The sequence below is a fragment of the Nicotiana sylvestris genome, chromosome 9 (assembly GCF_000393655.2).
Source record: "Nicotiana sylvestris chromosome 9, ASM39365v2, whole genome shotgun sequence".
Classification (NCBI taxonomy): domain Eukaryota; kingdom Viridiplantae; phylum Streptophyta; class Magnoliopsida; order Solanales; family Solanaceae; genus Nicotiana; species Nicotiana sylvestris.
The window spans coordinates 71,853,977-71,867,318 of record NC_091065.1 but is presented as its reverse complement, the minus strand read 5'-3'; the positions used below and the strand labels follow the sequence as shown (position 1 = coordinate 71,867,318).

Sequence of the window (13,342 nt, the reverse complement as noted above, 5' to 3'; positions counted from 1 at the left end):
CTTTTAACATTATGATATATGCATAGCTAGCCTCTGAATAATGATTCCACTAACGTCTTTAAGAACAGAATATAAAATTGTGAAATAAACAAAAAACTGAACCAAACATAATCTTTCTGTAATTATACCCATTTGTTTATTTAAAAAAATAGTACTAACAATTTTGAGTATGAAAAAGAAGAAAATGAAAAAGTAAAAAAAATTATAAAAGAAGGTGACGAGAGGGAGAAAAAAAATAAGCCCCCAAAAATTGGACATCTGCTACCCAACTTGGCAAAGCCTTTAGGAGCCCCTGGGGTTTCTTCTTCAGTTCACTCCGTCTTTCATCTCTCAATTCTCAACTTTTGCCCGTCGCTTATTTTATCCTTCGGCGTCCTCTCTTGCCTTTCTTCAAACAGGTGGGGGACAAACCACAGCGTTCCTCTTTCATTCTTCTTCAGTATTATCCAAACAACTTCCCCCTTTACATTAGCTGCTGTGGAAACCCTAGAACTTATCCTGATTGAATTTTGCCCTAGTCCTCTTCTTCAATTGGCTGATTCTGATGCGTAAATTCATATGATCTGTTGCTTCGAGGTCAGAAGTTTCGATTTGCGGAATCTACAATGGAAAATCAATTACAACTAGCCTTGTTGTCCAGTCCGACGGCGTCGTTCATGACCTTGTTCGACTCGCAGAAGGAACTTCTCCGTAACCAGATTGATCAGCTCGAAAACATCGTTTTACGTCAATGCAACCTCACTGGCGTCAATCCCCTCTCTCAAGAGATGGTTAGTCTTCTTATCTTTATTGTTTTTACAAAATTATTTTATTACTTAATTCTGTTTATGGTAATGTAGGAACTGGCATTGGTTAAGTTGATAGTTCATTAAGTTGTATCTCAATTAGTTAACTTAGATTCGCCTTTACTGTACAAAAATGGTAATGATTTTGTGTTGGTCATAAGCAACATACTTTTTGTGGTTGTACAATTGAAGGATTAAAAATAGTTTGAGACTAGCAGTCTTTATTCAATCTTTTTCTTTTTTGTGTTGAGGACTAGCGTGTCTTTTAGCTTCTGTTTATCCAGAAGGATAGAAAAACACTAGCTACCTGTTGTATTACATTTGCGTTCAGAAAATTTAAGATCTCGGGTGCATGGTAGAAATTTATTTCACAGAAAATATTTTCCTTAGTAAAATTATATTCCTGTGTTTAGTTACCTTGAATTGCGGAAAATATTTTTGCTAAGGAGAAAACTTATAACTTCTGTCACTAATGGGCGAATGTCATTATCTATTATAATTAAATTTAACTATTACTCTATATTATTTGTTTCAATCAGTATGTAGACATTGTTGTCAACTTTTGACACTCAAAGTGCAAAATTTTCCCCTTGACTGATTGCTCATTCATTTTTCTTCCACTGTGCAGGCTGCTGGAGCTCTTTCAATAAAAATTGGTAAGCCCCCATGGCCGAAATTAAATGATGATGCTTTTGTGGTCAAGTTTTAAATTTGATAGACTTGGATCCTTTGAGAATGAAAAAACAGTTGGTCACAGTGACATGTTGATTGGTTACTGTATATTATCTTTTGCATATTGATTATACTACATAACTATGTTTGTTTACGTTTGAAGGTTCTATTTTATTTTATTTGCTTTAGTAATAGTTTACTTTCTTTTTGTTGCCAAGTACATCATTGCGTCATCTACCAGAATTACTTGTCTTGATGTTTAATGGGAACTAGCTTAGTGATCTAAGTGAATTCAGTTGCTACTGTCATAGTTTTCTCTTACAAGGTGATCTTTTTATCCAAATTGCATGTAATATGTCTTTTTGATTATTATCGTAAATGATGATCTTGACTTCTTAAACTTTTGTACGAGCTACTCTGATTCCATTTGCATTCTGATAGTTTAACATCTCCTGTTGCAGGCAAAAGGCCACGAGATCTTCTAAACCCCAAGGCAATAAAGTATATGCAGTCTGTTTTCTCTATCAAAGACTCAATCAACAAGAAGGAAACCCGCGAAATTAGTGCCCTTTTTGGTGTCACAGTCACACAGGTTTGTTCTTTTTCAATTTGAGTAATCCATTCCCCATTCCACCTGGCTATAATCTTGTTTAAACTTCTCTACGTTTCTGAATGTTTGACTATTTCACATTTGATTGGATTCCTTGGCTTAAATTGGGTTAGGATCATAGATCAATAAGAACAGTGGTTTGACTTGTAAATTTTAGTATCTCACATTTGTTTCATGCAATGGTGTGTTGTATTCCTATGCTCATGAGTCATGATTGTTCAAAAGATTATCTTTTTTCTTGGAATCACCCTTTAAACTTCGAAATGAGCACATGTTGGTATATTAGTTGCACCATCTTTCTTGTTTCAGTTTTTCTATTTTGGATATTAGGCACACTATTGCTTTTGAGAAATGAGAACAGCTTGTTATGGAGTTATGCGTCTTATTATGTAAAGTATAGCTCCTTAGATATATGTTCCCCTTTTCTTCTTTGCCTTTTTGGCGATAATCGATATGTGTATGGACGGATTCCTTAATCCATTCTGCATAGTCATTCAGTGGCTTTCCTTGGTGCAATTTTAGTTAAACGATGATATAAGATTTGTGCATTCTTTAATTTCATCTTCTGACAACTTACACAGCTTGTTTGAATACCATGTCTGCATTTGCAGGTGCGTGACTTTTTTACAGCTCAGCGTACAAGAGTTAGAAAGTTCCTGAGGTTGTCTAGAGAGAAAGCTAGCATATCAAATGCATCTATTGAAGGGCCTTGTCCGATCCCATTGAGTTCTGAATCTGATCCTAGCTCACAAACAGAGCCAGTTCCTCTAGACAGCGTGGCTCCAACCTGTACAGAGGAGGGGCCATCTTGTTCTACACAGGATGATGTCCTAACTGGCATAGAGGAGACAGATAAACATTTTCTTGATAATATCCTTACTTTAATGAGAAAAGAAGAAACCTTCTCTGGGCAGGTTAAGTTGATGGACTGGATCTTGGAAGTACAAAACCCTTCCGTGCTATTTTGGTACTTGAGAGTTATGATCGTTGAATTTTAGTTATATACTAGTTTACTCCTTTCCCAATATAATTGGTTTTCTTAATAACATATTTGTAGGTTTTTAGCTAAAGGGGGTGTAATGATTTTGGCTACATGGTTGAGTCAAGCAGCTGTCGAAGAACAAACCAGTGTTCTTAATATCATCCTTAAGGTCTATATTCATCCCTTAATTTTAGATCTTTGGCCCATAATATCAACTTTTTCTGCAACAAATTGTTGTTCTAATGGTTGTAGGTACTATGCCATCTTCCGCTACACAAAGCATTTCCCGTACATATGTCGGCTATACTGCAGAGTGTTAATAGACTGCGATTTTATCGGACTCCAGGTGTGTTGTCATCACATACGACTGCGCCTTATTTTATCTTTGGGTATCTTTTTGCTACAAAAGACATTAAAAAATTTGAACTGTTGATCTCCATCTATGTTGCGCGGACTCTCCAAAATGTTGCCGCATCCGTGTCGGATTCTCCAAAAATACACTACTTTTGGAGTATCCGACACGCACCCTGCGACATTTTCGGAGAGTCCGAGCCATGGCTTATACCTATCTGGTAGCTTGGCTGGAAACTTCACATTATTGAGATATTACAGAAGTATCTGAAACTAAGTTGGATATATGGGAATACGTGTCAAATGAAGTCGGCACAACATTTTATACCAACACTGAAGCATCTCTATTGAGCTATTTACTCTGTGAATCATACATTACATAGTGCTGCTCTTAAGAAATATTCCTATAAGGCATGTGATATTAGGACATTACTTGGAAATCACTGTACTGGCACTGTAATCATTTTCATTAGATTATCTCAGATGATTTGTTGTGTTTTTTTGCTGTCAAATGAAGACATTGTTCTGGAAACTACTGCACTGTCTGTACACTCAATTATATATCTCATTGTCTCAGATGATTTTTGGAGTTTTGATGTGTAAAATATTTAAAGGGCCTGATTTGATACTTTAACTGATCATATTCTGAGAGACATTTGGAAAGACTCAGGGAAGAATGGTGTCATCTCTAGGCTACATCAGTAGTTTAAAATTTGCTAGATAAGAACTAAGAAGGCACTAGAATTGATGTGCTTGCAGTTCCTTTTATTTGTTTCAGCCACTCATAATAATTTAGTCTAATATTTAGGTGGAATTTCTACTGTATTTTCATGAGACTTTTGTACTGCACCATATATATACTTTTTTTGGGAAGAGGGGCTGGTTGAGTGTGATGAATCCTCCTTTAGCCCCATCAGTGTTTTGGATCTCATTCATCTGATTTGAAGATCAGATATCTCAAACAGGGCAAGAATTTTGCTTGCAAAATGGAGCAAAATGTTCGCAAAGAGCCAGGCTATGAAGAAACGTAATGGGATTAAATCGGCTAGTGATGTGCAGGATGAGTTGCTATTGCAGCAGAGGTAAACTTTGGTTTGGCCTCAAAGAACTGTTTAACGTTTCTCAGTTATCAACACTTTTATTGTTGTTTGCAGTATTGGTGAAGTTATGGGCGACGAAATATGGAACTCAAAAGCTGAGGACGTCGTAAGTTCATTGATAACTTAAATGAATTTGGTTAAGAAGATTCTGGGTCTTTTATTGGTAATTGTTTTCCTTCCTTTTGGTCTTCTAGGGAGAATCTCACGCAAACCTCTGTGGACCTTCAGAGTATTCGAGGTCTGTGTGTTCTTACTGCCTTGCTCTTTGTAATTGTTGATGAATTTCTGAACACACACCTCTCTTTCAGGAAGTTGGATTCTTCACATCCAGTTAAATTGCTCACAGCATCTTCAGATGACTCTACCAAGAGGCTTAATAAAGGAGCTTTAGCGTCTAGTATCCTTAGATGCCTCTGTGGTTAATTCAGTTTATCAATATTTATGAAAGTATAAGGTCCTCATTTGTCTTGATTGAATGATGGCTCCTCCTTCCATGGACAGTAAACTGTCATCAGCAGAAACTTGGACTTCTCATCTATTTCCATGCTCTAAATAATGAGTATTCAGAAGTTTCAATATGACATATTCATCAAATAGATTCGACCATATTAGAAAATAGCTATGTTTCTTTTCTCTCTTTTTCTGTTTTCTTATCACTTGCACATTGTTGAATGCCTTAGCTACTTCAGAAACTCGAGAGCGAAGAAAAGTTCAGCTAATGGAACAACCAAGCCAAAGAACGACAGGAAGGAGCCTAGCAGTAGGAAGACCCGCAACTGCAACTCAAGGCCGCCCGCTTTCAGCAGATGATATCCAAAAAGCAAAAATGCGTGCTCAGTTTATGCAGAGTAAATATGGGAAAGCTAAAAATGATGAGAGTTCTCGGGTGAAAGCTGAAGCTCCAAATGGAGTTACCACTCCACAAGATGATATCTTGCAGGGAGATCCAAAATTGCTAGGTTGTCCTAAAGATGATGAACATGAAAAGCTTGATAGTGTTGCCTTGAAAGGGTTCAAACAACAGGAAAGTCATCGCAAGTTGAGTTTTGACGTAGAAGAACCTCCATGGAAAAGGTGCAGGAGAATGCAGATCCCTTGGTGCAAACCACCAGGTAAATTTTCTTTTGTTTTTACTGAAAGGCTGTTCTTGCTAACCTGTAGATCTCAGAAAAGGAGGAACATTAGTTTTGTTCTTGATCGGCCGAAAAGAGGAACATTAGTTAATCACTTAATATTCTTAGGCTCTAGGTTTGCTTCCAAATTCGATGAAATCAGATCATAACCAATTTCTATCTTGTCTAATATTACTCTTTACTCAATTTCTACTCCCTTTTTATGAGAAATGGTAAGTTTTATAAAGTCAGCCACAACTAGAAAGTGCTGAAATATCAAAAAACCAAAAGAAAACCTCATTCTAATCTTACAGGGATTCTAATAGGCTAAATATCGATTCTGCATCATTTTCGAATTCCTCTTTACACCACAAAGAAAACAAAAGTATACGCTTGGTCTTGATTTGCTGGATCGAGCATGCTTTGTCTTCAAAACATCTAGCATTTCTTTCCTTCCATAGGGTCCACCAAATACATGCCAATATGGTATTCCGCCATAATTTTTGTCTTCTATTTCTTTTCCTTAGGGACCAGCATTGTAGCAATTGAGTTGTAGGCATCACCCTTCTAAGCTCCACCATCCGTGGCGGAGCCAAGATTTTTATTAAGGGGTGTCAAAATATAAAAAAGTAAACATTACGAAAAAATCAAGGGGATTCAACATATAATAAATATACATAATTTTTTTTAAACCTACCTACACGATGTATTTTTGTTGCGAAGGGGTGTGGACACCCCTTGCTATAAGGTGGCTCCGCCACTGCCCACCAAATTCAGGAAGATTTGCCAAAGTTGCCCGTCGCATCACAGTGAACAAAAAGGTTTCATTTCCGCAAAGAGCACCTGCTACAAATATGCAAGATGCGATTGCGACATGTCTCCATAGTAGTAGTTAGCAACTCAGCCTTGGTCTTTAACTTATCAAAAAAGGAAAGTTAGCATCGGTATCTAACTTACAAAAAAAAGGAGAAAGAAAAAGAAAAAGAAAAAGTTGGCTTTGGTCTCTAATTATATTTTTCACGGTAGTTGACCTAAAGATGCTCTGGTGTCTCTTGTGATCCATAGATCCGTTACTATAGGAACCATTAGCATGGAAATATGAATGCTTCTTGGTAAAACTAAACTATAGAAGCGTTTCTGAAGCAAACAATTGTTTTTCCATTGTTAAACTAGCAATTGGGAATCTTATGTGTGTGGTTTAGATTTTAATCTTACTAAGCAGCTTTTTCAATTTGGTTTTTGCGTCGTATTTCAAAAATCTCTTGGAAATTATGGGTTTTCTATGGAGCAGTTGATTGATAAGCGTGCGTTTGCATTGTTAAGGAAATCCTACTTGCAGTTAAGGGCCGACCGGAGGAATATGTTCCTAATTATGCTTAAAATTAAGCAGAGAAGAATAATCAAAGAAAGAAGCAGTGGAGTAAAAGTTAATGGAACTTCGTGGGAGACCCGTCTCGGGAGGGTATCAATCTATTTTCTGATTTTTACAGGCAAAATACATAAGTTACCCCCTAAACTATGGACCAAATCCCTGTTACACACTTTCTGACCACGAAAATCATCTTATACACTCAACCTTTCCTGAGTGTGCCTAATACACCTTTTTTTTCTTGACTAATTTTTCAAAATATGTGTAAAGTCACGCACTAATAAGATTGTGACACATGTTATTATTCTTTTAAAAATTAAAATATGTAAAATTACAATTATACCCTTTACCATCTTTCCCCTTGCATCTCTTTCTCTTCGGCGGCGACAACAACCAGACCTCTGCCATCTAATTCAAACAAAAACTAGAAGCCCCAATCAAATGCTCCTAGCTTCTAATTTCTAAATATTTTCGAGATACAAAATTCGAGTACCAAATATTGGAATCTTTTGCAAAAAACTTATTAAGATGTGATCCAAACGCCAAAAACAATTAGTTGTACTAGAATATTGGTTCTTCTTAAGCAAGCCTACAACCCTCTCCAATGGTATATAATGGTAAGTGGGTTCCTTCATGGTTGCCCCCAACAGGTGTAAGGAGAAAAAGGAAGAGAAGAGAAAAAGGTGCTTCAATGGTGATGGTATGATGATTTTTCGACAGGTGCGTGTTGATTGATTTTAGGATGGTGGAGAAGTTATGGAGCATCAATGGTGGACGATGGAGAGGTCTGGATGGGCTCTCGACGGGCAGGTGGTGGATTAGTTTAGAAAAATAAAAAAGAAAGAAACTAAAAAAAGGAAAGAAAAAAAGAAATTTTATTGTAATCGTTGGATAAATTTCACTAAATCTGAACCGTTTAAATAAAATATCAGACATATAATTTTTTAATGTTCAGATGCCTCATTTTGTTTGTAAAACACGCGCTAGCCACGTAGGCAAAGAGGTGTGTATTAGACACACTCTGGAGATGTTGAGTGTGTAAGATGATTTTCGTGGTCAGAAAGTGTGTAACAGAGATTTGGTCCAAAGTTCAGGGGGTAACTTATGTATTTTGCCATTTTTACATGATATTTACTTATAACTGCATATAGTGTGATTTCATAAATTATCAGATTGAGGCAAGAACACTATAAATTAAGGTAGGAGTATGCTGTATCACCTAATCTTTTATATTTTGACCTTTCGTTGGCATAAACTTTTTACAATAGGCTCGATCACTAGGTGCAGATTACAGTATTTTTTTCCCTGTTTTTGGTTGTTTTAAAGTTGTGGAAAATGCTCTATACCAAAAAAATAAAAGCAAATCATTGTCCACATCAAAGGCTCATTTAAGGCGCGTTTAAGCCATGAAACTCAGAAAAGCTAAGGGAAAGCACTTCGCCTCACTTGAGCTGCCCTTCAATGTAGGCAAGGCACCAAGACGTGCCCCTTATTGCCCATAAGTTGTATCTTGAATGGAGCAATACTAGACTACAAATATAATTGCAAATAAGTGCATTAGTTGTTAAAGGAAAACAATATGAATGAATTTATTATTTTTTTCTTGAATTACATATATATTTTTATTTTTTCTTGCCTTGCGCCTTTTTTAACTAAAGCCCACACTTAAATTGTGCTTTGCGCTGAAAGCCTCAATTGACCTAGAGCGCTCTTTAGTGCTTTTCGCCTTTGACAACACTGATACCCTTTCCCAGTTAAAATTATTACTCGCGTCTAATTAGATCTACACATTATTATCAGCCCATATCATAACTAGCCATGGTTCTGAAAATTCTTATTACCACAGGGTGTTTTATCTATCAGAATTTTTGTTTTGGTCAAATGCTGAATTTAGTTTGACATGAAACATTGATGAAGCCAAATGTGTGTTACTATTTTTTCAAGTGTTCAATTTCGTATTTATTTTCTGACAAAAATGCCGTGTTTGGCATGATGATTTAATCAAGAAAAGCGTTTTCTACTGTTTAAGTACCTTTGGACAAAAGCTTATGCAAGATGGAGTCATTTTTCTTTACAAATATTCTAACGCTTACTCCTTATCGCTTACTCCTTATCGCTTCAATTAACAGTTCGACATTATTTTAATATCTAATTATCAAAAATATTATCAAAACACTATTCTCTTATCTTATCCTGCACATTGCATGATTACCATATGTCATTTTTATTTTGCACAAAACCTTGGAAATGATCGAGAAAATGATGACCAGTTGTAAAACATTTTCCGCAAAATATGTTTTTCATGGATTGTCTGTAAAAACTGCACCTTTGAAATGACTTCTTTTAAAGGCGTGAACAATAGTTGTCTGCTCTTCCAATAGCTGCCTAGATGTTGTCAAGTGACTGTTCACTTTCATCAGTTCCTGCTACCCAAAATATCAATTAGTGAGTGAAGATTTTGGGATGAGAAAATTCTATATGTAATTCATTGAGAAGCTTGACATTTTATTTTATCTTTTTAATACTTTCTATTGGTTGGTTTGATAGCAAAAGATCATATTAGAGGCTACAAAGGGTGGTGTCTCTATACAAAAAGAAAATTCGATAGCAGGATATGTGGGATTTGTTGAACTGCAGAGAATGACTAACCCCATCCACTTCTCTCCCTGGGAGGCAGTTTACGGGACTAAACAAGAGGGAAAAAAGGGTTGCCGCAGATATAAGATCTTTCTTATGGTTAAACAGAGTGCAGATTTGTAAGATATAATATTTGGACTGTCAGTTCCTTATCCTCCGTAACCCCAAAGAAAGCATAGCACATCTTAGCAAAATAAAAGGTGTTAGATAAGCTCATTAACGAAAGCAACATCCAGTGCTGCTTGTAGATGCACATTTCGGAAGGCCAAATGCAATCCATCTTTTGCATATATAAGCAGGAATGCCAACATTCAGCAAGGTTTTAAGTAGTACTTACTGCCGCATATGATTCCAAGAAGCCAAATCTAAGTTTGAAGCTTAACAAACTTAAATAAGTGCAGCTATATAACTTGTCGTTTTTACTTGAGCTCCAAATTTGTGGACAGGGAAAGTAATTAAGCGTTTCAAATGTTAATTAGTGGTGCGGACATGGCTTTCATTTTAATGTTGGATTGTAATATGATTTATATTTTGTCCCTTTTTTTTTCGGACACCAGGTAGTGTTGGAAAGTAGTGTCTCTTTTATTTATTTGGCTCAAGGTCGTTACCACTTCACCATGTGCCGTTGGGGTCCAATTATCCAACATTAAAAAGGAGATTGGCATTCAGTGTAATTCTGGCCCTTCTTCCCCCCTCCCTCCCTCATTTTACGGCTCAATATGTATAGGAAACCCAGGATGGATTCCAGGATGGAAGAGTGTCATGCTCGTCCTCTTCATGTTGAGGATCAAAACTAGCTCTGACTTTGATCGTCAGTTTTGTTACTTTTCTGTAGTCTTATGTGTCCTTGCAAATAACTATTAGAACAACATTTCCAAGTGATAGATTTGACTCGTCAACAGCTGCTAGTATCTTGTTTGGGAGATAATGTACCAACACAAAACTAGGATTTCTCATAAGTTAATGGCCTGCCTTATTCTGCAATTAGCCTTTTCCAACCTTTTTTGTTTGATGCAGAGGTGAAGATGAGTGATGCATGGAAGGTTTGTGATGGGGGTGAGAGCAAAGAAGTTGACATTCAGAATAACAGAATCCGTCGAGAGAGGGAAACCATTTACAGGACAGTCCAGGAAATTCCGTTGAACCCCAAGGAACCTTGGGACCGTGAAATGGACCCTGATGACACCTTAACCACAGAAATTCCAATTGAGCAATTACCAGACGCTGAAGGTGCTGAAACAGTTGTTTTGCGGCCGGAGGACGAAGAAACTGAAGCTGCATCAGCCAGTACGTCAAATGGCATTGCAACTACAGCGGAACCAGATGTAGAGTTGCTTGCCGTACTGCTAAAAAATCCAGAGTTGGTTTATGCCTTGACGTCTGGCCAAGCTGGAAACTTGTCCAGTGAGGAAACTGTGAAGCTGCTTGATATGATCAAAGCAAATGGGATGAATTCACTGAGCAGTGTAACAGATTTAGGAAGAACTGCTGAGAAGAAAGTTGAAGTTTCTCTTCCATCCCCTACTCCTTCCAGTGATCCTGGAACGGTGCGTTAGTTAGTCACATTTTGTACCACTTCTACGTTTTATGGAATTTGGGCGGGCCTTCTTTTCTTGCATTGCCTCCTCTCTCTCTCTCTATTTTTACTTGCGGACATGCATAACGGCAAGAGTTTCTTCTTCATCTTCTTTGTTTCTTTTTCATCTTCTTTTCTGCTTCACTTTATCCAACCCATTTGAGGTTTATTGGTCGGTTTTCAACTAAACGATGTTATGCGAAATAAACTAAATTACTAAAACAATTATGCATTCAAATAAAGCCCTGCAGATTACGGTGATAAATCCGAAGCTGCCCTTTTTATCCGGACCAAAAAAGGATGTTCTGTTTATCATGATACTACAAAAAATAATGGAGGCTTTAATATCACCAATTAATGCTTTTCATCTTAGTGCTTTCTTGCCATCTTAGTGCTTTTCTGAAACAGTCTTCTAATTTTTTCTTCTTCTTTCGTGCAGAGCGGATCGATGCAGGGCTTTGCTAAAAATCCTTTCTCGCAGAGAAGTTTAATGGCGGTTCCGGAAGCAAATGGTGCAACCCAGCTTGCAGTTTTGGTCCGTTCACAAGAAAAGCTTCAAACTAGCAGCTCAATATATCCGCAGAGTACATCCAGCACAATGTTAGCACCACAGCAGTTGCCGATAGCCCCACAATTGGCCCAACAACTATCACTGCTTCAAGCAGCTGCAGGATCTTTTGGGAAAGATCATCGACTGTCTCCATTAAATCCTAATCTAAACCAGACTGTCCTAGCAAATCCTATGCATTCACAATTATCTGCCTCAGAACCAGCAGTAAATAGAAATAATTACTCTCCCTTTGGTTTGACGGAATACAATCTACACAGTGCCACTGCATCAGCAGCAACCACAAGAATCCAGGGCCAAACATCTGGTAATATTAGATCCTCGCCAATGCCTATAGCTAATGTACAAGAAAGAACTATAAGCCTACATATGCCTCAAATGGCAGTATCACATACACCACCAAGGCCACAGCTACAAACACAGCCACGACCTGGCTACGCACCTGAACATATGTGGGGAACTATGTCGGGTTCTACTCTAAATCGGGGTTATCAAGAAAATTCGATCCCAAACCATTATAATACACGTCTTGCCGGGCATGGAGAACCTGGACTACAACAGGCTGCATGGAGAGGAAACTATGTGGAGGAGGCTGGATTTGAGTCTTGGAGTCCTGATAATAGTCCTGTTAGGCGTCAAGAACAACTAGGAAGATGGAATCACTCAGAACCTAGGATGAATATGAGAGAAAACTACAGATCGGATTGGTCTACATTGCGAAATCCCAGTTATTATTCTGGTTACCATGGTCCTGACGATGGTGGAAATAGAAGGTGGGGTGACAGGAGAAGATAACCCTCAAACGGCTGACCATTTAATTCTTTTGACAAGAGTGATATTTGTTAGTGTTTAGAATAGAATAGGATGTTTTCAAGAGGGGATTTGCAACGTGAGATGGTTGTAAACCTGTTATGTCAGCATGTTACCTCACTTTATTCTGTTTCCCAATTGATACCTTTAGAGTGCCTGTCAACAGCAAAAAGAAGAAAAGAAATTTAGCTCACTTGTAGTCATCCTAGTACATTGGTTAGAAGTAAAAATTATTTGCTAATTGAATTTTTTTTTTTCTTCATGAAAAGGATCTTTTGAAAAAGAAATTAATCCTGGCCAAGGGTTTATTATGTCTTGATTGAGTGGACTACTTTTGATAGCTTGTTGTACAAAACCTTCATCTTTTCAACCAGTGGTTAGAAAAGTTAGTAATTGCTTTACACCTGATGCTATATATCGGACTATATGAAATTCAAAATAATCAGTAGTTATTATACTACTATTAGTACGTAGTTGTCATTGGCAAAAGAAAATGAAGCAATTTTTATTTGGGCTTTCCTTTTTATCGTTCATGGTCGGAGTTAGGCTTAATAACGTGTCAAAGGAACAACTTGAAAATTTTAGGACAATTTAAGTTACGCTTGTTAAATTTTAGCTGCAGCTTCGTGAATTTACTTTTACATTTCATAATCTATATACAAATTACAAAAACAAGAGGGTTTTTTATTGAATTTAAGACGAGAAGAATTTTTTTTGGTGATTACAAACGATTAACTTTTAACGGCGGAAGCCGGTAATTAACTAATTAC

General features: G+C 37.1%; 1 protein-coding gene across 1 annotated transcript; it reads left to right on the top strand.

Annotated features, from left to right (window-relative positions):
• Positions 1 to 237: 237 nt before the first annotated feature.
• LOC104229852 (homeobox protein LUMINIDEPENDENS) lies at positions 238 to 12,765 on the top strand. The gene is made up of 13 exons (XM_009782571.2): positions 238 to 770; positions 1,414 to 1,441; positions 1,919 to 2,049; positions 2,679 to 3,034; positions 3,125 to 3,218; positions 3,302 to 3,395; positions 4,353 to 4,482; positions 4,555 to 4,606; positions 4,695 to 4,738; positions 4,809 to 4,897; positions 5,190 to 5,612; positions 10,636 to 11,165; positions 11,634 to 12,765. The coding sequence occupies exons 1-13, from the start codon at positions 606 to 608 to the stop codon at positions 12,555 to 12,557; spliced, it is 3,060 nt and encodes a 1,019-aa protein (XP_009780873.1). The 5' UTR covers positions 238 to 605; the 3' UTR covers positions 12,558 to 12,765.
• The last annotated feature ends 577 nt before the right edge of the window (positions 12,766 to 13,342 follow it).

Excerpts from the sequence above, each read along its gene's own strand:
- LOC104229852 (XM_009782571.2), top strand. The coding sequence starts at position 606 with ATGGAAAATCAATTACAACTAGCCTTGTTGTCCAGTCCGACGGCGTCG. Across the intron at positions 3,035-3,124 it reads AACCCTTCCGTGCTATTTTG|GTTTTTAGCTAAAGGGGGTG; the intron begins GTACTTGAGAGT and ends ACATATTTGTAG. Across the intron at positions 4,898-5,189 it reads TAAAGGAGCTTTAGCGTCTA|AAACTCGAGAGCGAAGAAAA; the intron begins GTATCCTTAGAT and ends TAGCTACTTCAG.